Source organism: Mus pahari, chromosome 10 (genome assembly GCF_900095145.1).
Source record: "Mus pahari chromosome 10, PAHARI_EIJ_v1.1, whole genome shotgun sequence".
In the NCBI taxonomy this organism is placed as follows: Eukaryota; Metazoa; Chordata; class Mammalia; order Rodentia; family Muridae; genus Mus; species Mus pahari.
Genome location: NC_034599.1, coordinates 70,020,618 through 70,045,887, shown reverse-complemented (window position 1 = coordinate 70,045,887; position 25,270 = coordinate 70,020,618). Strand labels below are relative to the sequence as shown.

The 25,270-nt window shown below is 47.5% G+C and overlaps 1 protein-coding gene across 1 annotated transcript in view; it reads right to left on the bottom strand.

Annotated features, from left to right (window-relative positions):
• The window catches only part of Myo5c (myosin VC), a 71,654-nt gene that overhangs the window by 6,138 nt on the left and 40,246 nt on the right, over positions 1 to 25,270 (bottom strand). Inside the window, exons 18-38 of the mRNA XM_029543842.1 lie at positions 25,047 to 25,158; positions 24,278 to 24,489; positions 22,398 to 22,563; positions 21,983 to 22,129; positions 21,056 to 21,220; positions 19,808 to 19,901; positions 18,728 to 18,791; positions 16,667 to 16,847; positions 14,647 to 14,740; positions 14,414 to 14,477; positions 13,510 to 13,590; positions 12,137 to 12,317; positions 10,624 to 10,717; positions 9,986 to 10,049; positions 9,711 to 9,879; positions 7,839 to 7,926; positions 6,287 to 6,385; positions 4,796 to 4,950; positions 3,659 to 3,748; positions 2,740 to 2,890; positions 1,216 to 1,498 (exon numbers count right to left, since the gene is read on the bottom strand). Coding sequence (XP_029399702.1) covers positions 1,216 to 1,498; positions 2,740 to 2,890; positions 3,659 to 3,748; positions 4,796 to 4,950; positions 6,287 to 6,385; positions 7,839 to 7,926; positions 9,711 to 9,879; positions 9,986 to 10,049; positions 10,624 to 10,717; positions 12,137 to 12,317; positions 13,510 to 13,590; positions 14,414 to 14,477; positions 14,647 to 14,740; positions 16,667 to 16,847; positions 18,728 to 18,791; positions 19,808 to 19,901; positions 21,056 to 21,220; positions 21,983 to 22,129; positions 22,398 to 22,563; positions 24,278 to 24,489; positions 25,047 to 25,158 — 2,754 coding nt within the window. The remainder of the gene's footprint in view (positions 1 to 1,215; positions 1,499 to 2,739; positions 2,891 to 3,658; positions 3,749 to 4,795; positions 4,951 to 6,286; positions 6,386 to 7,838; positions 7,927 to 9,710; positions 9,880 to 9,985; positions 10,050 to 10,623; positions 10,718 to 12,136; positions 12,318 to 13,509; positions 13,591 to 14,413; positions 14,478 to 14,646; positions 14,741 to 16,666; positions 16,848 to 18,727; positions 18,792 to 19,807; positions 19,902 to 21,055; positions 21,221 to 21,982; positions 22,130 to 22,397; positions 22,564 to 24,277; positions 24,490 to 25,046; positions 25,159 to 25,270) is intronic.

The following is a 25,270-nucleotide window of genomic DNA, read 5'->3' as shown; positions in this document are numbered from 1 at the left end:
GTAGGATCCCAGGTGTGAGCAAGGTGTGGGGCTGTAGGATCCCAGGTGTGAGCAAGGTGTGGGGCTGTAGGATCCCAGGTGTGAGCAAGGTGTGGTGTGGGGATGGAACCTAGAGCTTTGTATATGCTAGGCAGGCACTCTGAGCCACCTCACCAGTCCCCTGCTTTGTCTCAGATGAGGCTCCTTCAGGCTCACAGCCATCTGCTTAGATGTGAAATGGGCAGTTTATTTTTCGGTTCTCAATGAAAAGCAAAGGATCTGCAAAGTCCCTTTGAGTGCCCCTTTTCATCTACAACCTACAATATGGCGCCATGGGATTTTGTCCATGTGGTTTATGGGAAATACCAACTCCAACTTTCATGAGTGCTAAGAATGTATGATGAATTCTTTGCAGGGATTTCTATGCTTAATATACCTTGTCACCTCACTCAGATGACAGCACACACCTATGGTCATTTCCCAAGCTCTCAGAGCACATATAGGTATCAACTGCCTGAATATATGCACATATCCTAAATGTCTTTCTCTATGGTATGTGGTTTTAGTCACAGGCTCCATGGGTCCTCAATTTAGATGGGGTCCATGGTCCTTACAACTGTATTGCCATGCCTCCAAGATGGACCCCATCTGCTTTCACTGCATTCTGAACCCTCTTGGTCTGGATTGAACCCACCTCTCTACGGCAGTCCCGCAGGGTCCCAACAACAGATTACTGCATACTCCAGGCAGAGCCAGGGATGGACCACTCCTTTGTCTTCATCCACCTCATGCCTGTAATGTTCCTCTTTCTCAAGCTTGTCACCTACTATACTCATCTCTCTGGCTCCCTCGGTACATCTGTCCTCACCCGCTGTGACATGATTGGTATCTTAGACTACTATTTAGCTGTGTTGAGCCTCTCGGCAGTTTTCTGGATTCTCTACCCAACTGGGCCAGTCACCAAGCAGGCGACTGATACTGGTTAAGTATATGATAACCTTGGAAACTCAGAATCCACAACATACCAATACCGTGTTCTCATAGATTAAAGCATCACTTTGGCAGCATAGCATGAACGCGTTGGTGTGCAGCCACCAACAAACCAGCGCTCAGGGGCTCAGTGGAGCTTTGCATGTGTCCGGGGGCCAGGGGGTGTGTGTGGCAAGGAGGGTGCAGCATCAGGAGCATTGCTTCCAGCGGGCCTCCGGGAGGTGGGGCACGGCACGTGGGTTTTACCTGATCTGCATGCCTTTCCTGCAGGAGCACATGTCCTTGCGTAGGAGGAGGCTGTTGAGGGTCACCGCCCCGACCAGGTAGAACAGCTGCTTGACCACCTGCCTCACGATCTCGGGGTCCAGGCCATTCTGACACATGGTGCTGTAGAAGTAGCTCAGCTGCTGCAGGATGGACGTCATGGTGTAGTTGTCTGTGTCGTCGATGCTGGATGAGCGCTTCCGGAAACCAGTGGGCTTCAGGCCGGAAATGCCCTGCAGACTCTCATACTCCAGCATGCCCGGCACTGCCAGAAGAGCGGAAGGCTCCTTACAAAGGGGTCAGCTGGGTCATACGTCCCCTAATCTCACGTGTCTTTGCTCATAGTCAGTGGGGATAGTTGTGGTAGAGTGGTGTGGTTAATCTTGGTTGCCAGCTTGATAGGATTTAGAACCAACTGGGAGACAAACTTTTGGGCCTGTCTATGAGGGATTTTCTAGGATTAAGTAAATGGAGGTGGGAAAACCCACCTTAAGTGTAGGTCAGCGGCATTCATGCACTGGGGTCCTGGACCAAATAAGAGGAAAAAAGCTATCTGAGCTCCTGCAAGCATCTCTCTCTGCTTCCTCACCATGGATACAGTATGGGCAGCTGCCTCATGGTCCTGCCAGTCGGCATTCTTGCCTTGGTGGACTGTGTTTCCTTAATATGTGAGTCAAAATCATACATGTGTGCTATTATTTCTTTTGACATATAAACAAACAAGCAAAAAGCATTAATACTTAAAAAAAGAACTGAACACACTGGGGTACCAGAGTATGCCAGGGCCCGAACCACAGCTTACAGAAGGGCAGGGGCACTGCCTGGAGGCTTGAAACAGTGGTTCTCATGGTTAAGAGAGCTAGCTAACAGCAAGTAGGTCGGGGCCTGGAGTCATCAAATCCCGAGATATTTAAGTTTTAGAGAGTGTAGTAAATGATACACAAATGTGAGTGGGATTTGCAGATTTCAAAAAATATTTGGTACAGCCACACAAGAAACCAAACAGCACATAAAATAAATAGTGTAACTTCTCCACAGGGTTTCCGTCAGGAAAAAGGCATACTTATACAAAGAAAAAGGTCAACTATGTGCTATGATTTATAGAGTCATTTTAAGCAAGCTAAGAATTGAAAGGTAGACATTTATGGTGATTATGTCTTCTTAGTTTTTCAAGCTATGTTATCCATAAGCACATATACCACACACACAGTTTCTATTTTAAAAAGTCTCTTGGGCTGGGATTGTAACTCAGTTGGTAGAATGCTTGCCTAGTATACATGAAGCCTTGGTTTGATTCTCAGTACCAAGCAAAACCAGGCATGATTACATATACCTGAAATCTCCGCTCTTAGGAAATACAGGCAGAAGAATTATGAGTTCAAGACCTTTCTTGGCTATAGTTACATATCAAGTTCAAGGCCAGCTGAGGACATAGGAGACTCTGCCTCAAAACACACAGCTTCGATATTACTATAGAAGAATCTCTCGGTCATATTCTCTTCTTACCTATTATCGGCTGGAGGTTGTTTTCCATCACAATGATGAACTGATGATAAATCCGTATCGCCACATCACTGAGAATCTGTCTGTATTCTGTAAGATCAAAATTGTTCAAGCAGTTCTTATTCTGCTGTGGGCTGTTATACTTCATGAATTCCTGAAAGTAATTGGAGCACAAACATCAGAGTGCTGTGGGCAGGAAGGGAACTGAGATACTATCTACACTAAAGATGCTATAATCAGCATCTAGGGTGATGCCGCAGCTTAAAACTTAGTGTCTGCTTTTAAATGATAGCGATGTATTGTACGATCTTAGTCGGTCACACCTGGAGTCACAACACCACCCCTGGAGCAGGAGCTACAGAGGAAGACACCCAATGTTTGCTCTGGCTTCTCATGTGGCATAAAAACACCCTAAAAAGCCACTTTGTTACTCCAATTCAATAAAAAATATCCCTTGTGACGCTTAAAGATGAACGCCTTTATGATATCAGTTCCTAGAGAGTTGGAGTGCAGGCGTCATCTACTTATGGGTCGTGGAAGAATAGAGTCCTTTAGGGAGAACAATTAGCAAGATGAACCAGAGGTTACATTTTGGTTCATCTTACTGAAATCCACAGAATGTCCCCTTCAAGAGGAAACAAGACGATCTCATCTCCTGAGGATTTGAATGCTTATTGATCAAAGCCTTACACTAAAGGCCAAGGCCTGAGCTTCTCGGAGCCTCCAACATGTAGTAACGTCTAGGCACATAGCAGGTGATAGGCAGATTGGCCTCCTGAGTGAAGAGGAGGCCAGCAGGCTAGCTGGCATAGAGGCTGTGAGGAGTGTGGAGCAGAGCATCATGGTCACCACTGTGTGCCTCGGTAAGCCAGATCGTGAGGTGGTCCCAGGAGGCCATCGGCAGGACAGACACGCTCCCTACCTCTTCGCCACTGTACTGCTTCAGACAGTTGAGAAAATGGCAAGTGTTGGAAAGCCAGAAGGACAGCATCTCCAAATCTTCAAAATGTTCCTTAGACAAGAGAAGAGAATGTTGGGTGGGCGGAGCTCTACACACCCTTAATCCCGGCCCTTAGGGGAGGCAGAGGCTGGTAGATCTCTAAGTCTGAGGCCAGTCAGGGATTACACACTGAAACTCTGTGTCAAACAGAAGAACTAGCTTAGCTGGTAACTGGTGATCTGTGTGCCATGCACATGTGGCTCCCTTCCCACAAGAGCAGCCAACTACGGGTGGTCTAGCTACCTGGTTATCCTGATGAACACAGCTAGGGAGTGATGTTCAGCAGGCTGAATAGAGCCTGGGCCCAACATAACTGTGTGGAGCAGGGCCGCCCTCCAAGCTGGATGAGTCATTAAGGGGCATACAAGAAGACTCTCCATCTTCTTTAACAAACTGCCTGTGGGGTTGCTGTGGGACGGGAGGGGGCGTCTCAGCTATTGTACTGAACTTTACAAAGTCACCGACCTAATGAACACATGGGTCTTTTTTTCTGGACTAGGAAAAACCATAACGATAAGGTTTTAATTTAAAAATTGCGCGCGCGCGCGCGTGTGTATGTGTGTGTGTGTGTGTGTCTGTTTTGTTTGCATGTGTGTCTAAAAGAGGGCATTAGATCCCCTAGAACTGGAGCTATGGATGGTTATGAACCACCATGTGGATTTTGGGAATCAAACCAAGGACCCCTGTAAGAGTGGCCAGAGTTCTTAACCACTGAGCTATCTCTGCAGCATGAATAATAATAATGTTTTAGGAAGAAGAAGAATAAACTTGCCAATGGAAGACATGAATAATTTTTCAGTTTCCCATTTCCCTTACTGCTACACTGGTTAGAGCACATATCCCTCACACATGAGGGGGTGGAAGAGCGAGGATGGTGACTACCAGTCTTTGAAGCCCACTGGCAGAAGCTCGCCCATATGTCTTTCCTTAGTGGCTCTGCTTCTTTTGGGACTCCCACGGCTCTCCAAAGGTCAGAGGTCAAGGGCAGACAGAGACCAGGTGTTGGTCATTTCCCAATCAGACACCATACCAAGGACCCACATCCAAGACTACCCCTACCTTAACCACATGCTTGATGCCGTTAATAGCACTGTTCATGAGGGATTTGAGCATGTTGGCGTCATTCAGGGAGTCCGCATATCGCACGCACATGAACAGGATGTGAGCTGGCAGCCCTGGGATCATGTTCACTACCACGCCTCGGGGCTTCAGGTCTGCAGCAGAAAGAAACAAGTTCTCAGTTGCTGGGGAGCCCCCCTCCTAGGACTGCTGATGGAGGTTGCTGGGAGGGAGGGTGGGAGGGGGAGGGTTCCTGACCTTTCTGTGCTTGGGCGGAGCCTGAGAGCACAGATGTGTCATCTCTCAGAGAAACTCAATCTGGGTTCTTATTTGGCTAAAGTACATGGGGGCCACTGGCTCCCCCTCATACCTCATTTGTAAAGTGATCCTACATATAAGAGTCCAGATAGGAGAAAGAAGTTGTAACTTTCCCTAGTGAGGAGGCTCTAGACACTGGATCCCCCCAGTATAAGAAAGGAACCCAAGCCCTAGGCAACTCATTCCAATCCCTTTGATGTGGATGGGAGTCACCAGAAGCTGTCTTGAATAGAGACACTAGTGACCAGCAGTACCGCAGAAGAGCCAGGGAGACATAGGAGAGGGACTGGAGAAGTGCTCAGGGGTTAAGAGCACTGGCTGCTCTTGCAGCGTGGGCTGAGCGGTGTTAGGGTTTGAAACTGAAACGTCCCTTATAAACTTAAGCTTTGAATGTTTGTTTCCCAACTAGTGGTGCTATTTGGGGGGAATGGTACCTAGCTAGTGAAATTAGATCATTAAAGGTGGGTCTTTAAAGAACGCCCCTGATTCCCTGTGGATGCCTCTGTTTCCATGACGTGAACAGGTCTCACCATCCACTCTTAGCACCAGGAACTCAGCTGGGCCCCCATGCCAAAACAAATCTTTCTTCCAGTTGTTTCTATCAGGCATTTTGTTAACAAGAATTGAAATGTAATCAATAGCTCACTACTCTTTTATTGGGACAGGGGGTGTTGAGGCAGGGTTTCTCTGTGTAGCCCTGGCCATTCTGGAACTTGCTCTGTAAACCAGGCTGGCTTTGATCTCAGAGATCTTCTTGCCTCTGCCCTTGAGCGCTGGGATTATAGGTGTACTCAACCATGCCCAGGACCAGGAGCTGTGTCTTCCATCCTGACCCTACCATTAGACCTGGGAGAAAGTTGGGGCAGTTGCTCTCAGCTGAGGACCATTTTGGCTCCCCAAAAGGACACTGGCAGTGTCTGTAAACACCAGAGCTGACACCAGTTTCTAGTGTAAGCAGAAACAAGCAATGTACTGCTGTGGTTTGCAAGTGCAAAGCCCCTCTCCCTCAACCAAGAATAGCTGGGTAAGTTAGCACTAAAGCTAGGAAGCTTCAAGTTAGGGAAGAAGCCATGAAAGAAGAGAGAAGAGAAAGGCCAGCCCTGCCCAGGACTTTGGAACCGATATTCAAGTTCTCAAAGAGAAAGCATAGCCAAGCCATCTGAGTTTGACTACCAAGAATGAGGTTTTGAATGAGCTTCCCCTCATCTTCTTTCTTGTACTCCAGCATTCCCAGGTACTCCTTGGATCCCGAGGGCAGGTGCGCATGGTTGGCTGCAGACAGAGGCAAATGGTGAGCTACATACACAGAAACCACACTTCCCGGATTCACAGCGAAGATACTGAGTCCTCTCCACTTGAGAACTGTTGCAGCTTTAGATTTCTTCCTATAGTGATTTCTATTCAGGAGTATGGCCACTGTTGAATAGGCCAGGATGTCCTTGAATGAATCCTATTGAGTATCTGATGCATCTCCAACACATTGGGGGAGGGGAAGAAACCCCAAAGAGTGCCTTGATGCTATCTAGGGGAGGGTGCAAGACTCAGGGAACATGTTGGAGTCTCATGTCCTGGAGGAGCCATATAATCACAAATGTAGTGGTATTAATGTTGGGCTGCTAAGTTTAGGGGTAATGTGTTACATAATAATGGATAACTGATACAGGCAGAAAAGACTTTGATTTAAATGTATTGAGTTGAAAGAGAATAGTAAAAAAGACAAACTGAATCTGGGACTTAGGAAAAGAAGTGAGGGTTAGATGTGGGTTTGGGTAAGCATTATACAGAGAATGTAGCTCAAGGTTTTGTTCATTTATCCATCCTCCATCTATCTTCCATTCATCCACCCATTCACCTTTCACCCATCCATCCATCCCCTATCATCCATCTGACATCTTCTATCCACGCATCATCTGTCTATCCACCCATCGTCCATTCATCCATCAGTCCATCATCTACCCATGAGTTCATCCATTCATCAGTTCCAACAGTAGAGCCATAAAGGACAGGACACCCAGACCTGGTCCTGCTCTCATGGGGCAGATTGGCACGGAACATCTATTCCTGAAGAGGAAAGAGTCTCTACTCAGTTGAAGCATTTACAGGACAGTGGCTGTGTCTGCCTCTGTTTCAGATGTAAGATTAATGTGGAGTGCCTACGAATAAAGGAGCTCTTCAAAGGAATGAGCATGGGAAAAGCAAGAGATGGTTGCGGGTGCAGCCTGCGCTGGCAAGGCTGGGACAGAGAGGAAGAGCACAGAAGTGAGAAGAGCAGGAGATGAGAGCAGAAGACTGGCAGGAAGGTGGCGGCTCCTTCCCTTGGGTCTTATGGCTACACACGCCATTCAGCTGAGGTGCCATGTCTGTCTTCTTCCTTTCTGTTTATCTCTGCTAACAGACATTGGGATACTCAGAGATCTGCTATCTGTGAAGTCTTCAGAATGATTCGTTGGATATTCCATTACAATTTCATTGTGAAAGTATGGAGCTACCGGAGGAAGTGGAGAATGTATTTGTTTGTAGTTGTCCCTTGAAATGCGAGTATGTGGTATCAGATGCAGTGAGCTTTGATGCCTCGAAGGCTCTTCAGCTCATCACTAGGCCTCAAGCCTGACCCATGAGCCTCATTCCATTGGACTTTGTGGGCTTTGAACAAGGCAGTGCTCACACACTTCCGTACACAGTGCCTTACCTAAGAGCTCAAAACAATGAGGCTATCCCCCCTTACCTTTTTCAATCGTCTTGGTGAGAGTCTTGACTTGATCCTGTAGCTTTCTAATCATTCTGTCCTTCATGTCTAACTCTTCCTCAAGATCCTACAGAAACCCAAAGAAACAAGGACTTTTATTAGAAGGTTCTTTGGCTTTGGTTTTGTTAATGGCTTTATGGAGCTGTATTTCACATGTAAAATTCACTCACATACATGATTTGCACAGCAGTTGTTTTCTGTATTATCCAGTTCTAGACATTTCCAATGCACCCCTAAAGAACACTGAAGAAAACTCCTAAAGAACACTACATCTGAGTTAGCTCAGAGGGTCAAGGGGCTTGTTTCCAAGACTGATGCTGAGTTCAATCCCCAGTACCTACATAGCGTGTCCTGCAAGTTGTACACACACACACACACACACACACACACACACACACACACACACACACAAGAGTCCTTGTTAGTTTTTTGCTAACTTAACATAGGCTAGAGCCATCTCAGAGGAGAGGACCTAAATTCAGAAAGTGTCCCCTCCAGACTGGACTGTGGGGACTTCTCTTGATTAATGATTTACGTGGGAGGGCTCACCCCACTGTAGGTTTTAACATCCCTGGGCAGGGAGTCCTGGATGATATTTAGAAAGCGTGCTGAGCAAACCACCAGCAAAAAACCTGCAAGCAAGCTTCCAAGTTCCTCCATGGCCTCTGCTTCAGTTTCTGCCTTGAGTCTCTGCCCTGACTCCCCTCCCTGATGGCCTGTGATATAGAATGTGAGCTGACATAAGCCCAAGTTGTTTTTTTTTTTTTTTATCACAGCAATAGAAATCTTAAATAAGAAACATAAAAACGTAATTCGAAAAAGTTTTTAAAACACTGTAGCCTTTAGCTGCCACCCTCTAGTCTGTTTCTGTAGTCAACAATTTACTGTGGCTGTGGGTTTGCCTACTCTAGATACTCTGAACCAAGGGAATTACACAAGACATGGTATTTTATTTCTGATACTCCCACATAACAATATTTTCATATGGTTAGTGTATGTTTACAACTTTCTGCTCTATGGATATCGTACATCTTGATCTATATTCCTTGACTATGAATTGATGTCCAACACAGACTTTAAAAATAAGAGCCTTGGGGCTGGAGAGATGGCTCAGCGGTCACAGTTAAGAGCACTGACTGCTCTTCCAGAGGTCCTGAGTTCAATTCCCAGCAACCACATGGTGGCTCACAACCATCTGAAATGGGATCTGATGTCCTCTTCTGGTGTGTCTGAAGACAGTTACAGTGTACTCACATACATGAAATAAATAGATAAATCTTAAAAAAAAAAAAAAAAAAAAAAAGAGCCTGGGAAATGCGCTCTTTGGATGTCAGAAGAGGGCGCTAGAGAGGCTATCCTGAGGTCTGGGTGTGGCTTTCCCTTTCCTTTCAAGTGAAGAGGTGGCCTTGCCTATCCTGGGTTTGACTTAAACACTAAGAGGGTGCCTGGCACCCAGAAACATCTCTTATAAAGGTCATAGAGTGTTTCAGCTCTGAAAGTGACTGCCTGTTTTGTTTTGCTTTTTGTTTTTCTGTTTTCTTTTCGCCAGGGTCTCATGTAGAGCAGGCTGTTCTCAAACCCCCTTCAGGGATGCCTTTAGCTTCTGATTCTCCTGCCTCCACATTTCGAGTGCTGGGACTTCAGGCCTTCACCATAACGCCCGGACTGTGTAGACCTGGGGTGGCAATTGCTCTACGGCTGAGTGTTTGTCACCACAACCACCTGAGATAAGGACACAGTGCTGACAGAAGACCTTTTGATCTACAGTTCGGCTTACTCTGTAGCTTCTTCAGAACCCATCTCTCACTCAGCAACACCCCCATACAGGCAGCCAATCATAACTTCCCTTACCCTTTTTTCCAAAGATAGCCGGGACGCTTCTTCTTGGAGAATACTCTCGACTTCCCCCTCCGCTTCTGGTTGCTTCTTTGGGAACCTGATGGCCTCGTGCGGTTCTTGAATCATACCCACCAGCCTCTCCTTCCCTTCGGGATGCATCTCACTCTGTGCTTCTGCGGCCCTGAGGAAGGGACGAGGTGCTCTGGGCATGGGTGTGAGCACCCTTCTGTTGGTGATTGGTGCAGATGGAAGCGGCCGACCGGGCCAGTTCCCACCAGAACACTTACTTGCGCTGCATCCTCTCCTCTTCTCGGACTCGGTTCAGATGGCTGAACGGCTCTTCCAGCTTTCCTATAATGAGAAACCTGTCGGTGCTGTGGTCAGCTATGATTTGGGCTCTAATTTGGGGTTGCCATTATTCTCACAGACCTAAGGCTCTAACCCCTATCCAGTCAATTATGTTTTGTTTGGTCTGAATGAGGTTTAGGTTTTTGTTTTTTTCCTTTTAAAGGCCATCCTCTGCTACATATGTAGCTGGAGTATTTAGGGCTTTTTTAATATATAAATCATTATTTAAGAATAGCATTTTAATGGCTCAGTGGTTAAGAGCACTGACTGCTCTTCCAGAGGTCCTAAGTTCAATTCCCAGAAACCACATGGTGACTCACAACCATCTGTAATGAGATCGGATGACCTCTTCTGGTGTTTGAAGACAGCTACAGTGTACTCACATAAAATAAAAAAAAAAATTAAAAAAGGAATAACATTTTATATGAGCATCTAGATTTCTGAGCTTTCTTTGCAGCTTAACTCTGTGCTACCTGCAGGGCCCTAGAGACCACAGTTAATGCCCCCAATGCCATGACATCCTATGCATTTCCTAGATGCTGGGGTCTGTAAGCAGGATCAGGATAACTCTTGTTACCTTCCATCTTCTCGGCCTGCTCCTTCAGGCGGGATTCAAGATCTTCCTTCTGCCTCTCCAGCTCTGAAATCTGCTGCTTAAAGTCTGGGATCATCTTCAGGGGAGAGAGATTAATTAATGCTTGAGTCCGGATGTTTATGCTCTCCAAGACACCCATCTCCTTGTTCAGTGTGTGGAATCCATGGGCTGTGTGAGAGGCCAGGGGACACACTGGGATTCGTTGACATTACATCCCCTCCCCCTTCATCTGAAGACCTTTGCAGTAGTCTCAAGAAATCCCAGCATGCTCAGAGAGAGCAGTTCTCACATGGCTATCCTGGGAAGGAAAGAGGTGCATTGTGGTAGGGAAGGGTGCCCTGTGCTGAGCTGCTCCAATGCCTGGCAATGCCATCTCATCTGGAAGAGGACACTCTATCTCAGAACACTCTGCCGCTGGAGTTGTCAAGGGCTCTCCATAAGCCATTCTCCTTTGTTGTGTATCTTTTTGAATATTCATCCCTTCCACACCCAGCCAGATAAAAGGAGGTTTTTTTGTTTTGTTTTTTTGTTTTCTTCTGTTTGTTCTCTAAGTTTAAACAGACACCCAGGCCTCTGAAGCCCACACACCGAATACCTCTTAGTGGACCTCACTGTTGGTTCCCCATCAAGGTTTATCCCAGGAATACACAGCCTACGAAGGCCACTGACTGCAGCACAGTTCCACTCCTGTAGATGCCCCGGGGATGTCCCAACTTATGGCTTGGCCAGAGAAGAAGAAAAAAAGCAAAGCCGCAGCAGATAGTGAGACAGAAGAAGTAGCCACAGGGATTCTCTGCAATCTCAGAGGCAGGGGAGTGGCCAGCATTGCCACAGGTTGCTGAGAAGCACATAACAGAATGTAGTGGCTGCAGAGAAAATGAAGAAGGACATGTGGAAGAGTGGTTAATGACCTTCGAGAAGACCCATCAATCACAAAGAAATGGATGGGAAGGTGACCGCAAGGTACCGTGGATAAGAAAGCGTGTGTATGCGTGTATCCTGAAAGCATTGGGTGTCTGTGTATCTTGAAAACATTGTGTGTGTCTGTATGTGTTTGTTGTTTGTACCTTGAAAGCATTGTAAGTGGGTGTATCCTGAAAGCAGGTGCAAATGAGAAGGAAGGACCAGATAAACACAAGAAGAAGGGAACGACTCAGGGATATCTGGGGGATGAACAGATGGACTGACATGACCATGTCCCCCTCAAGAGCCACACGTTTGCTATGATCTGCTTCCTGTTCCTTTACAGGAGTATGGGGCTAGAGTTAAACATAGAAATGTAAGCTCATTCACACAATTTGAACCCACCACATGGTAATCAAACACTCAAATCTGAGTGTTTTCTAGCCTTATATAGATTTATCATTTGACCTAGTTATTTATCACTAAAGAATTAGTTAAAATGAGCTGTTTTGCTGCTGAGAATTGGTTTTGCCCCACCAGTGAATAATGTCTCTGGGACAATGGTGACAAGCAGGCCGTGGCGAGGCCATACCATGTTTTCTGATGTCAGCCTGGTGACTTCATGCCGGATACTTTCATTGATGTCTGTCTCTTCTCTGAACAGCTTCTGCAGGTGGTTGATTTCTTGGCTCAGGTGCACAACTTTGAAGTTCAGACCTTCAATCTCTTTTTCGTAGCAATCCTTCTGAGATTGGAAATGGCTCTCCAAAACTCTGTTAAAGGAAGGGTGGAGGACTGAGGCCGTGGTCTCTGTGTTTCCTGAGAAAGCTAGGGTCAGCATTTCAGCCTCAGGACCCAAAACTGACAATGCTTCTACAGAGATGGAGGGAACTAGGATCTATAACCAAAAGACCCTCGCTCACTGTTCTAAACCAGTGTGCTGTGTTAACACACAGTTAATGACAAAGGCGTTTCATTTTAGAAGTAGTTCAGTTATGTTCTTACAGTTAATGGTTGAAACCCTCTATTCTGTGTGATACAGTTATGATTATGTGTCCCTACACATTCACTGAGTGTACCAAATGGGGCCCTAATGTGAGCCTTTGGGGGACCTGCTATGTCACTACACTGATGTAAGCTATCAGTGGGGAGGCTGCATGAGCTAGTGAAGGAATATATGAGAACTCACATGTGTGTGCAAAGCCTGTGGAGGCCAGAAGAGGGCATCAGACCCCCTGGAGCTGGGATAAGAGACTGTTGTAAGCAGCCACGTGGGTGCCAGGTTCTTACAGACTTGCGACCTTTGCAAGGGCAGTCAGTGTTCTTAACAACTGGCCATCTCTCCAGTACAGATTTTGTTTGCTTTTTGATATAGGGTCTCTAGCCCAGGCTAGCCTCAAACTTCTTAGGTATTTAAGAATACTCTTGCTGGGTGGTAGTGGTGCACACCTTTAATCCCAGCACTTGGGAGGCAGAGGCCGGTGGATTTCTGAGTTCGAGGTCAGCCTGGTCTACAGAGTGAGTTCCAGGACAGCTAGGGCTATACAGAGAAACCCTGTCTCGAAAACAAACAAACAAACAACAACAACAACAACAAAACCCAAAAAAGAATAATCTTGGTTTTCTCTATCTTTTTGATTTCCGAGTGCTGGAGTTCTGGGTGTGCCTCATAACACCCCATTTATTCAGTGTGAGGGATGGAAATCAGAGTTTAATGCATACCAGGCAAGTATTCTTATTAACTGAGCCAAATCCCCAGCCCTGTAACCAGCTGTTAGCAAACACTAGGCCTCCTCACTAGGCAAATAGCTGCATTCGCAGAGAAGTCTTTCTAGGGGTTATTAGACACTTCTACCATATGAATTTATTTCACGTGTCAACTCTAGGCAAGGCTCAACATTGTATTGTCTCTGGAAAACCAAACCAACCAATCAAACAAATCAGAATCCCAAGGGAACATCTAACCGAGTTGCTTTCTTTAGTCCTTCGTAGGCAAACCAAAGTTCTCCATCTTCATTTAAATGTTCCAGATCTTCCACGGAGAGCCTGGAGAACAAAGAAAGAAGGCACAAAACAAAGAAGCCTTGCCCATCTCATGGCTTGTGTATGTCGTCCCTACAGAATGGTTCACCTTGCTATATAAAAGATTGTGTGTGAGTGTGAGAGTGTGCATGTATGTAAGTGTGAGTATGCATGTGTGAGTGTGCTTGTGTGTAAGTGTGTGTGTATGTGTTCATGTGTGAGTGGGCATGTGTGTAAGTGTGAGTATGCACGTGTGAGTGTGCTTGTGTGTAAGTGTGTGTGAGTGTGCATGTGTGTGAGTGTGTAAGTGTGCACGTGTGTAAATGTGTGTGTATGTGTGTGCATGTGTGTGAGTGTGCATGTGTGTAAGTGTGTATGTGAGTTCATGTGTGTATGGGTGTGAGTGTATATGTGTGTACGTGTGTGAGTGTGTGTGTGTGTGTGTGCAGGTGCTGGTGGAGACCTGAACACAGCCTCAGATGCCCTAGGAAGCTGGAGTTGCAGGTGATTGTGAGTCACCTGACATGGGTGCAGGGACCTGATCTCTGGCCCTCTGGAGGAGCAGCAAGCACTCTTCCCCACAGAACCATCTGTCTTTCCAACCCCCCAAACCACTTTGAAGCAGGGTCTCTCGGTGGCCTGGACCTCACTGAGTAGGCCACACTAGCTTCTTGGTAAGCCTAGGGAACCTTCTGTCTTTACGTCCCCATGGGTTGGTTACAAGCATGTGATTCTTCTTCTGAAATACATGGATTCTAGGGATCCCACTCATATACTAACACTTTGCTGAGTCACTTCTCCAATCTGTTTTACATTTGTAAATGTCTGATAATGTAAAATCGATTACCTGCTTCTAACATCTTCTATGTCATAGCTCTCCAAAAGCTGCTTGGTGACCTCTGACATCCGTTCTAGAAAAGAGAGCAGCATAAACTGAATTTGGGCATGACTTTCTCCCCATGGCATCTCTGGAGTTGTTTCTACAGCCTACCAGCTGGCCACCAACCACTAGCCACCCTCTCAGGTATCCAACTAACAAGCTGTCCCGACTACCCAGTAACCAGTCCATGCCCCTGGTACCTCTCATCTCCCGTTTCTGTGACTGCACGTGTTTTTCCACATCTATCTTCTGGGCTTGCAGCAGCTCTATCTCCTTCTCAAACTCAGAGATGGTCTAAATTGGAGCCACAAACAAACCCAGGGCAGAGAAAACAGCCGTTACACTTCTCATGAGGCAAGGGCACACCCTGTCACAGAGCATACGGTGGTCTGCCACCTCCATACGGCTTCCTAGCTGGAATCTTATCTACTCTCACAGCTTGCCCTGAAGCAGCTCAACTCTGCAACTGTTTGCAGGTCCTACTTGGATGCAGGAATGAGCTTCCCTATTGTAAAGGAAGAAAACAATCACGGGTTTGCCATGAGACAGGCAGAGGGCAAACCAGGTGAAACTGCAGGTCGCAAGTCGAAGGTTCGTTCCTAGGAGGCCTTTGTCCTCGGCTAGGCTGAGAGGAGGGACAATCACTGAGGCAGGGGAGGGTAGGAGCCCTGGGAAGACCACCAGGGACAGTTTCCCATAAGCATCTCTGCTTGTCAAAGGGGCTGCATCCTCTGCAAGTTCATCTCAAGGAAGACCACGGGCTTTCATATTTTGTAGCTAAGACAGATAGAGATATTCTCAGAGGTAGCAGGGGTAAAAAACCCTCCTCAAATATTGTTATTCTGAGTATTGACAGGTTCCAGATCCCAATTCAGAGAGGAAGGGGATCAAATACTAGTGCTCCACTTTGACACTTCGTCCTCCTAACAGACCTTGAAGTGAGTAGAACAAGCTGAGCCTGCATTGATTAGAAAATGAATCTACGCTGAGCAGAAGGTTAAATGACACATTTGGGATCCTGTGCCAAGCTCACGGGACTGCCCAGTCTGAAGCCTTGGTTCTTTTCTTGGTTCTTTACATATTTCAGGTAATGATTGCATTTCCTTATATTCTTCTGACCCTGTCACAGAGAGCTTGACAATGATGTTCAAGATCTCTGAAAACCAGACCTCTTAAAGCATCAGAGGAAGGGAGTGACATCTGCTGGTGCCTCCCTCCAAGTGCAGGCTCACAGTTCCCCTGATTTAAGATCAGCCTGGAGAGCTGGCCCTACAGTTAAGAGCACTGGCTGCTCTTCCAAAGGGCATAGGCTTGATTCCCAGCACCCACATGCTAGGACTACAGAAGTGCAACACTGTTTTTGACTTTGGTGCTCTGGGGTTCAAAGCTAGAGCCTCCTGTGTGCTGGAAAGGCAGTCTACTAACCAGGCTGCATGCCCAGGCCTGGCCAGCCCACCTGAGGTCCCTCCTGATCACCCATGTGAATTTTCAAGTAACAGTATAAATGGTGGGTAGCAACAATTTCACTTCAGTACAAGAATTCATAAGTCTATAATATGATAAACAATAAGGGTTCACCTGAATTTATAACTTAAATGGGTAGTATTCTTTTAGTCAATCTATTTAAATAACTGTATAGTTACAATCTTAGAGTATTAGAACCTGACTTTTCAAATATCAAATACACTTTCAGACAGCCCAGAGGCTGGGACCGAGAGAAAAGAGTACCCGGGTGCTGTGTGCCTTCAGTCTGTATGGATGTTCCTGTTGTCTGATCCCTTGGGAATATAGAGGTGCTAAAGTAAGATGGGGCTGTAAAGGAAAGGACCCTCTGTGACTCAGACTCTCACTTCCCCAAAGGCTGTTTCCAAACACCCTAGCAAGACAGAGTACAGGGGGCACCTCCTGTATGATGGACACACCTTACTTAGCTAAAGGGCCGAACCATTACCTCCTCCCCTGCCACCCAGGAATCCATGGTAACCTGAGTACAGGCTTCTCATCCTCCTCATTTTGCCTGAATCTGTAAGAAGGGGCTCTAGCAATGCCTCTCCTGAGCTCTCTTTAGAACCCCTCTTTAGAACCCCTCTTTGGTGTTAATTAATCTCTTAACAAAAGAACAGCCCACCGGGGTCCCCCCTGTACCCTGAATCTGAGGCATTTCCACTGTTTCTGTGAAGATCAAGGGCATCCCTGGAGGATCTAGAAGTCAGCACACACCTTTGCCTGCTTGCTTAGGCGGGCCACCTCCCCCTTCAGGCTGTCAGAGGTGACCTGTTCCTCCTCCAGCTGGTGATGCAGCTGCGACCTCTCGTCCTTGAGGGTTTTAATCTCTTCTCTCAGAGACTCTATCTGTTTCTCATAGGCTTGCGTTTTCAGCTCAAAACCCTTTTCAAGAAGTCTAGATGGTAAAAGAAGAAAATCTAACTTAGAATTGTTCTTATCATCTTTGAACAAGACAATATACAATATGATGAAAATATTGAGGAGCTACCTCGATACCAAAGGAAGAGGTGGGTTAGGACCCACTGCGGCCACCACAGTAGCCAGATTCCTGCTCTCTTAGTCTAAAACCAATGTCTTAGATCACCTGGTATGAGAAACTCTATGAGGATCACAGAGCACAGGTCAGAGAGGCCGGACTTCAAGTCACACTGGATGCTGGGGTGTTGTGATCTTGAAACCATACCTGGGTTCCATATTGTTCCCTGGGTGGGATGTACATCTGCCAGCAAAGACCTGGCATATTCTGTCAAGTTCTAGCCCTTCTAATTTCTCAGGAACCTACCTTTGGGGATCTTGATTTAGGCCTTAAAAAATACAGACAGAGCATCCCAAATCCCCCAAACTAAATCAGAAATGCTAAAATCCAAAACTACACCACCAGTGTGATAATGAAAGGTTTCTATCTTTGAAACATTTAGGATTTGGACTAAGGGAGGAGGGGTGCTCTCTTAGTGATGTCTACGCCAAGTCTCCAAAACATGGAAAACTGAAACTAAAACCCTTCTGGCCCCAAGCTTCAGATAAGGAATATAAGCAGTGGTCCATTTCTATATCCAGGGGTCTTGCCTTCCCATCTATCTATCTATCTATCTATCTATCTATCTATCTATCTATCTATCTATCTATCTATCTGTTTGTCTACATGTCTCTATGTGTGAAAGCAGGTGTTTGTGTCTGTGAGTGAATACACATGTGTGTTCCGATGCTTGCACCTTTGCACATGGAAGTCTGAAGAGGGCATCACACCCCTCTGAGTTAGAGATACAGGTGTCTTTGGACACCCAGCTTACATAAGTGCTGGGAGTCGATTCTGGTGGTTCAGCAAGCACTCTTAACTATTGAGCCATCTCTCCAGTCCTTGTTTTAAGAATTTTAGAACGTATTTTGGCAAAAGCCAGGTGCCTCAAAGTACTTGGAAACTGAATTCCTTGTGTGAGGGTTGATGAATTGAACAGGTAGTGATGAACTAAGATGACAGCTATGAAGAGATACATGACACAGACAAACTTTGCTTATTCTACAGGGTCTGGTCAGAACCGAGGCAGCCCCAGAGGCTCTGTGAGCTTCCTGCAGTCTCACCCTGCTGGGATGTTGACCCAGAACCTTGACTGATTCACTCTAATAGCCCCAAGGAGGAGACTTTAAGGAAGAGACCCATGCTCTGCAAAGATTGATGTTCATCTCTTTTTGTAGATATTAATAAATACCTTTAATCTTTGTTACATACCTCTCCCTCCCAAAACAGACTACAGTATTCTCAAGATGCCAGTAAAAACCAAAACCCAAACTAAACCTGGAGCCCAAGGCACAACAAACCTCAGATCCTGAACCTGCTGAGGTTCTGTCTCCCAAGAAACATGCTAAGCAGCAAAGCAGAAAAGAGCAGAGAGCGGATGGGGACGCAGCTCTGTGGATGGAGGACTTGCCTAGTGAGCCCAAGGCCCTAGGATCCGCTCCCAGCAATGCATAAACCAGCAGTTGTAATGCACAAAGAGGGAGGCAGTAGATCATAGGTTCAAGGGCATCCTCGGCTATGTAGGAGGTTCAAGGCTAGCCAGTGATACCTGGGATCGTGTCATAAACAAAGACAAGACAAGACAAGAGAAGGGAAGGGAAGGGAAAACAAGGGAAAAGAAGGGAAGGAGGGGAGAGAAGATGGAGGGGGAGGGGAGGAAAAGGGGGAGGGGAGAGAAGGGAGAGAGAGAAAAGGAGAAAGAAAGGGAAGGGGTAAACCAGCTGAGTGAGCGTCATGTGGCTGAGGCAAGCACTTCTTACAGTCTTTGCTGTTCTTCTTTCTGCACGTCATCAAACAGCTGCCTGGTGAGCTTGTCCATTTTTTCTGTGGACAGAGAGCAGTCTTTGAAACAAACCTGCAAGACAACATCTTAAGTGTCTCACACTGCAGAACCACCTTGGAGGGTTTGTTACTGAGGAGACTCAAGGCAAGGGAACATGAGATTCTTCATAAACTAGAGAAGTAGGTTAAGGGCTTCAAAAATAACAACTCTACTAAAATTATCCACCCAGACATGCCACTGGTACCGAACAGGCAGTTTCTCAGTTAAATATCTGAGAATTTAAATGTTGTTATGGAAAACTTCACTTAAAGAAGTTAGACGCTCTCCCCTCCTCAAAGCAACTGCTCAAGGGTGGTGTAATAAAAAGCATTTCAGTGGGATGAGCCCCTCCCTGCTCAGATTCCAGGTTCCTCCTCAACATCTCTACTCCTTCCTGACTCCAGAGGACTCCGAGGCCTGGGCCACAGTCAGGGTGCGCCATCTTGCTGGAACCCCAGAAGTCCTGTCCCAACCTGGTCTAGAGACACCGACTACCTCCCCTCCACCTTGGGCTGCTCCTCCACTCAGCCCTGCACCCCAAGCCTGGTGCCCCTTTAGTTCACATGCTGAGTCGAGCTTAGGCAAGGTCCCTCAAGCCACTCATGAGACACTTACACACTTGCATATACTCATACATACACCCATATGTTCAAAGACACACACACACTCATACACACATCTCCACATAATTACTCATGAAGGCTCATGAACACTCTTACACACTCACTCTTACAAGTTCTCATACACTCACATACTCTTACACATACATTCTCATAGACACTCAAACTCTCATCTACTCACACACATATGAACAACAACAGTACACACAAACATACAATACACTACATACTCACACTCTCTCCCTTGGGTAAAACCTCCGGGCCGCTAGTTATGAGGCACAGACAGGATGAAGTACACACCTTTTATACACACTTGTCTCCTTAATGCATGATGTACCAACTACACACCGGAGAACCCATTGTACCCACAGCGCTGAGTGACACCCAGCGCCGGCTACCTTTCAGCTCCTCGGACTTCTCTTGCAGCATCTGCTCGGCTCGCTCTCTCTGCAACTCCAGCTCTGCATTGTGCTTCTGCAGCTTTGACAATCTCTAGTGAAGAGAAGGGACATGAGGAGACCCTGGTGAAGTCCCTGACACTAGCCCTGGGTGACAAGCTCTGTGCTGAAGTCTTCAATCACATATGCTTGGCTCAACCAGTATTAACAGCCTGCATCTGTCACAGAATCAGGGACCCAAGGGGACTTCAAATCAGACATCAGTCCTCACGCCTCCCCCGCCATGACAGGTGACATCTGGGAGAAGACCCCAAGTCCAAGGAGTGTCTCAGGCCTCTCCTGAGCTCCGGGTACCCAGGGAGTTTATTAATTAACATCTTAGTTCACAACACACAGTGGATTCACATTTTGAGACTGCTGTGACTCAGAAAGGAGGGGATCAGGGCACGGTCTGTTATGTCAAGTCTTTCTTGATGATAGGCCCGCAGGACTGGAAGTGTGGACCCCTTGGTGGTGATGGCTATGACTGGCAGAGCCAGCAAGGGCCACAGCAGCAGTATGGGCACCCCTGTGCACTAGGTCACAGAGAGGCCATAGGGAAGCTCTCTGGGGACTTATGGCTACCGATGTGGGAGCCTCAAGACTTTGGAAGGCACAGGAGAACAGACAGTAACGAAAGAAACTGTTAGAAAATGCTAGAATACACCCGTTCATGCCTGGGGGGGGGGCATGGTGGACGGGCTAAATGATTTCACGTGAAAATTTTACCCTTAAATCTTTTTCCAGCCCCCTTCTGTCATTTCTATTTCAAACATGAGAAAACTAAAGTTCAGAGGGTCAGTGACTCTGCCAAGCTGCACAACTAGCCAAGTTGTGCTAAGTTAGGATGTTAAGCAAGGATGCTGGGATTTCTCACTAGATCACAGAGAGAAAAATCTTCCCCAAATCCAGAGTCACAGGTCAGAAAAAGGAGGCCTCCAGGGCCCATGCAGGTGGACAAGTGACAGAGGGAAGAGAGGAAGCGGCCAGCTGTGCTCCTTGGGTCTTGTGTCAGCTTGTAAAGGCGGACAGGGAGGGAAGTTCCCCTAAGCTCCCCTTCCCTAAGCACAGGCTTCTCCTCAGAGTCCAGTCCTCCGGGTTCCCTTGTCAGTGCCAGGGAAGCCCCGCTTTATTGAGGCACAGGGATCATCTGCCTACGCTGCAGCGACAGAAAGGTGGACCCTGCCCCTCGTGTGGTGCACTCCTGACCTCCTCCACCGTGTCCCTGTATCTCCGGCCCTTCTCTTCATAGCTGTGCCGGTGGGTAGCTGCCTTTTCCAGCTCTGCTTCCAGCTTCTGAACCTTTTCCAGATCACCAACCCGCAGAGCGGCCAGGCTGGTCAGCTTCTCCACCAGCCCGTGGTTCTCTCTGTTCTAGAGAAAGACGCGGAGGTCGGAGGGTAGGTCAGAGTGAAGCAGCTGCTGCATTCATGCCCCACACTCGGAAGTGGCATCTATCGACAATAGTCACCCTTACCACAAGTGACATTTATTCTCTTCACAGGGAACTGACTGAGGGGGATTCTTTCTGAGCTGGTGACTCTCGTCACATGAGGCCTGTCTGCTTCTGGGACTCCACAGCTTTAATGCTCAAGGCTAAATTGTGTTACTCTCAAAAATCTTATGCTATACCCTCATCCATGGATCCAGGATATGACTGTTTGAAAACAAACAAACAAACAAACAAAAATCAAAGGACTTCTTAAGAAGGAACTTGGGTGGTCCAGCAGCCATGGGGTGGGACTTTGGCAGCACAGCTGGTATACTTAGTAGGTCAACATAGACTCACAGAAGGCAGGCAAAGGCAGGGGGAAGAGCTGCCTCCAAAGCCAAGGCGCTTTGGGTTTCCAGAATCCACAAAAATGTCAGGTGGGCATGGTGGCATGCCTGTGATTCCAGCCTTGGAAGGTAGAGCCAGGGGGTTCCTAGAGAAAGCTGGCTAGTGGGAGTTACTAGCAATACGGTTGAGCTCTGGGTTTGAAGCAGTCCTTGCTTCAAAAAGAATGGAGTGATCAAACATGCACACACATGTGGGTGCACTTATATATATGAACATGCACACACGCATGCACACACACATACACACACACACACACACACACACACACACACACAGAGACGCATATGGATGCCTACCTGATCCTCCAGCTTCTTCTGCAAGCGCTGGACCCTATAAGTCAGCTGAATGTTGAGCACGAACCTGCGGATGTTCTGGAATCTGCGCCGGGCCAGCCAGGCCCTCGCATACTTCTGCAGGATCACTGCCTTGTGCTCCTGCAGCAACTGGAGAAGGAGCTTGGTGAAATGTCAGCCAGACCTCCTGTTTCTCTCTGCAGGCCCCTCATCACTGGGAGAGCCAGTGCTGGAGCACTCGCACAGTGCAGACCAGGAGCCTCTCCCATCGTTGACATTGACCCACTGAGCCTTCATCCCTATACTTTTAGAGCACCCCCTCAGGCAAACCCCCAGGGCAGTGAGGACACCTCTCTCACCAGAACCCCTGCATTGAGGAAGAAACGACGGGGAACAGCAACCTAAGTCCACTGCATACCTTCCGGTACTGCCTCCTGGCCAGGAAGCCCCTGGTGTGTGCCTGGATGGTGATGGTGGCCACACGGATCAGCTGGTACAGGTTACGAACCAGGTAGCCTCGGCAATACTTCTGGAGGATGATGGCCGCCCAGGCCTCCTTCAAAGCAGTGGCAGTGATGGCCTTCCTTGGGTGAAGAGACGGCAGTGTGAGTGGGTGGCCAGAGCCTCAGCCTTCCCCCTTGAACCAGAGAGTGGGTGGCACCTTTCAGTGACAGGGATGAGTGGTCCCCAGGTTCTTACATCTCTACCATCAGATCCTGATGCAACTTCAGGCCTGTGTGTGCTTACCCTGACCTTAGTGTGGCACTGGTGAGCCATGTGGGATCCCCTACATGGTGTCTGCTTAGTTAATGCACAGGTGCACAGGTGTGCACTGGCACACAGTGCAGGCCCACAGAGACTGTGATGATGAGACAGTGCCCGGGAACCCCACTTGCTCATCCGTCCATTTGTGGAAGATGGTGGCTGAGACCATCAAGCCTTAGGGGTACAACCTGGAGCTGGCCTCTGGTGAGTTCCCGGAAAGTTCACCAGCTGGACATTTGATCCTGCTTGTTTTGTGATTGTAAGGGGTGGCCTGGTGACTTGGCCTCTGAATCCCTCAGTATCAGTCAGAGCCAAGGGGGAGTGGGTTTTATCCTTTTTTATCTTAAAATGTATCTTTTTATGTGTCTGTGTGAGAGGATGGTGCATAGGCACAGGTGTGTGGCGCATGCGCACATGGACGCCAGAGGAGACCGTGATGTCCCACTCTCACTCTCTGCCTTATTCACTTGAGATAAGGTCTCTTGTTGAACCTGGAGCTAGGCTGGTGGCCAGCAAGCCCCAGCTGGCTTCCCACCTTCCTGGTTTCAGGCATGTATGGACAAGCCCAGCTGTTTTTATTTGCTGCTTGGATACAAACTGTTCTTAGTTGCTACACCTGCAGCAAGCACTCTCGCCTACAGCCCTTATCTACTTATGTAGAGACAGGGTTTTGCTATGAAGTCTTGACTGGCCTAGTATCCATAATGCAGCCTAGCCTGGCCTCTAACCCAGCCTTCTCCTGACTCAGTCTCCTGAGTGCTAGGATTACAGGACATACCACCATGCCTGAATAGAGTGGATTTATATACCCAGAGGAAGGCTCTTGCCCATGGTCCCTCTTCCACGTGGCTGTTTCTGGCTACTTTCTTGGTCACACTGTGTCATATAACAATAGAGGTCATGATCAGAGGCCAAAACAATCCATAATCCAAAACTGTGATCTGAACAAATCTCTTTTCTTTATAAAGAGTCAGGCCTCAGGCCCTTTCTTACAGCTATGGAGAACAGACTAATGTACCTGTTTTTTAGGCTACAATGGTAGAATTCGAATCAGAGGTCATGAACTGTTAAGGCCTCCAGTAGTTATTATCTGGCTTCGCACAGAAAAATGTGTTAACGTCTGCCTAAAGTAAGGAGGTGAACATAGGCTCTTCTCTTCAGAATGTATGGAGGAGGAGGAATCCATGAGGAGGGAGATTTATGAATGACCAAGAAATATAAGTAAAATAGCCATGAAATAATCTCTATATTATATTGTAGAAAAAAGAAAAGCCGTCCTGCGTGGGAAGAGCTGGCACCCAGGACAGACCTGTCTCACATCCAGGTTCATGGTCACTGGTGGGGTCTTCTGACTCACACCTGTGTCCCTGGAGCAGGAGAAGGGGCCTTGTCCTCGGCTGCTCCTCCTCGTGGGTACAACGACAGCCAAAGCCCTATGATCTAACTGCTCTCCCCGGTTCCAGCACACCCCAGTGTTTGTTGACCTGGGAAGTCATTGGTGTAACCCCAGTGCCACCTTCCTCGTCCCCTTACCTCACTGTCTGCTGACCCCGGAAGTACCGCTGGATTGTCAGGGCGGCCTGTCTCTCCCTGAGGAACTTCTTCCTCTGCAGCCAGCCCCGCACGTGCTTCTGGATCGTAATACAATCCTGTCTCAGTTTATCTAGGCGGAGTTTCTCTAAGTAAGCCACTTGTCCTGCTCTGAAGAAAATTTTGGTTCTACCAAACTGGTACTGGTTAGAATCCTGGAAGAGAAGAAAGAGAACTACAAAATAAAGGTGTTTTTTGTTTGTTTGTTTGTTTTTGTTTTTGTTTTTTGCAATTTGAGAGAGTCACAATGTTCTCAAATCATTGGTATTACTACTTATGCACACAGTAGAGAAAAACAGAATCACAATCTAGAAACTTCTACTTCAAGGTGAATGTTGTTTTCTGTCTTGGTTTTGGGTTCAAGTCCCTGGCCCATTTCCTGGTCATCACAGCTTGCCATCGTCACACCCCTCTTCCATGTCCTGACTGTCATAGCTTGTCATCTCCTTTCTGTCCTAACTCATCACCTCAGCAGGTGATGCTGAGCAACATGACCACTCTGCTGGGTTACCACCTCATCTGACCATGTCCCGTGACCCTGACCCATGGAGGATGGTGTTGGATCATGGGAGGATGGCTGTGGAATCCAGGGTTTGGATCTCCACAGGAGATGCCTGCTGTTAAGGGATCTTACCGCTGCTGTCTTACTAGCACATGAAGGGATACGTGTGAGAGTCACACCACTGGAAAGAGCCCAGCAGGCAAGACCAACCTGGATGAGCCTGTGCAAAACCACCTTGCACACCTCCTTCTTATCACTGAGGGACAGCTCCTGCTGGGTCATGAGGATGCCATAGCGACTGTAGAACTCGAGGTATGTCCACCTGCAAAATCGGAGAGGACCGGGCAGGTGTATCGGGAAGGAGGCTCTTCATGCAGTAGACAGTGCTGACTCCCATTCCCCAATCCTCCATCCCTCTGACCCTTCTCAGCTCC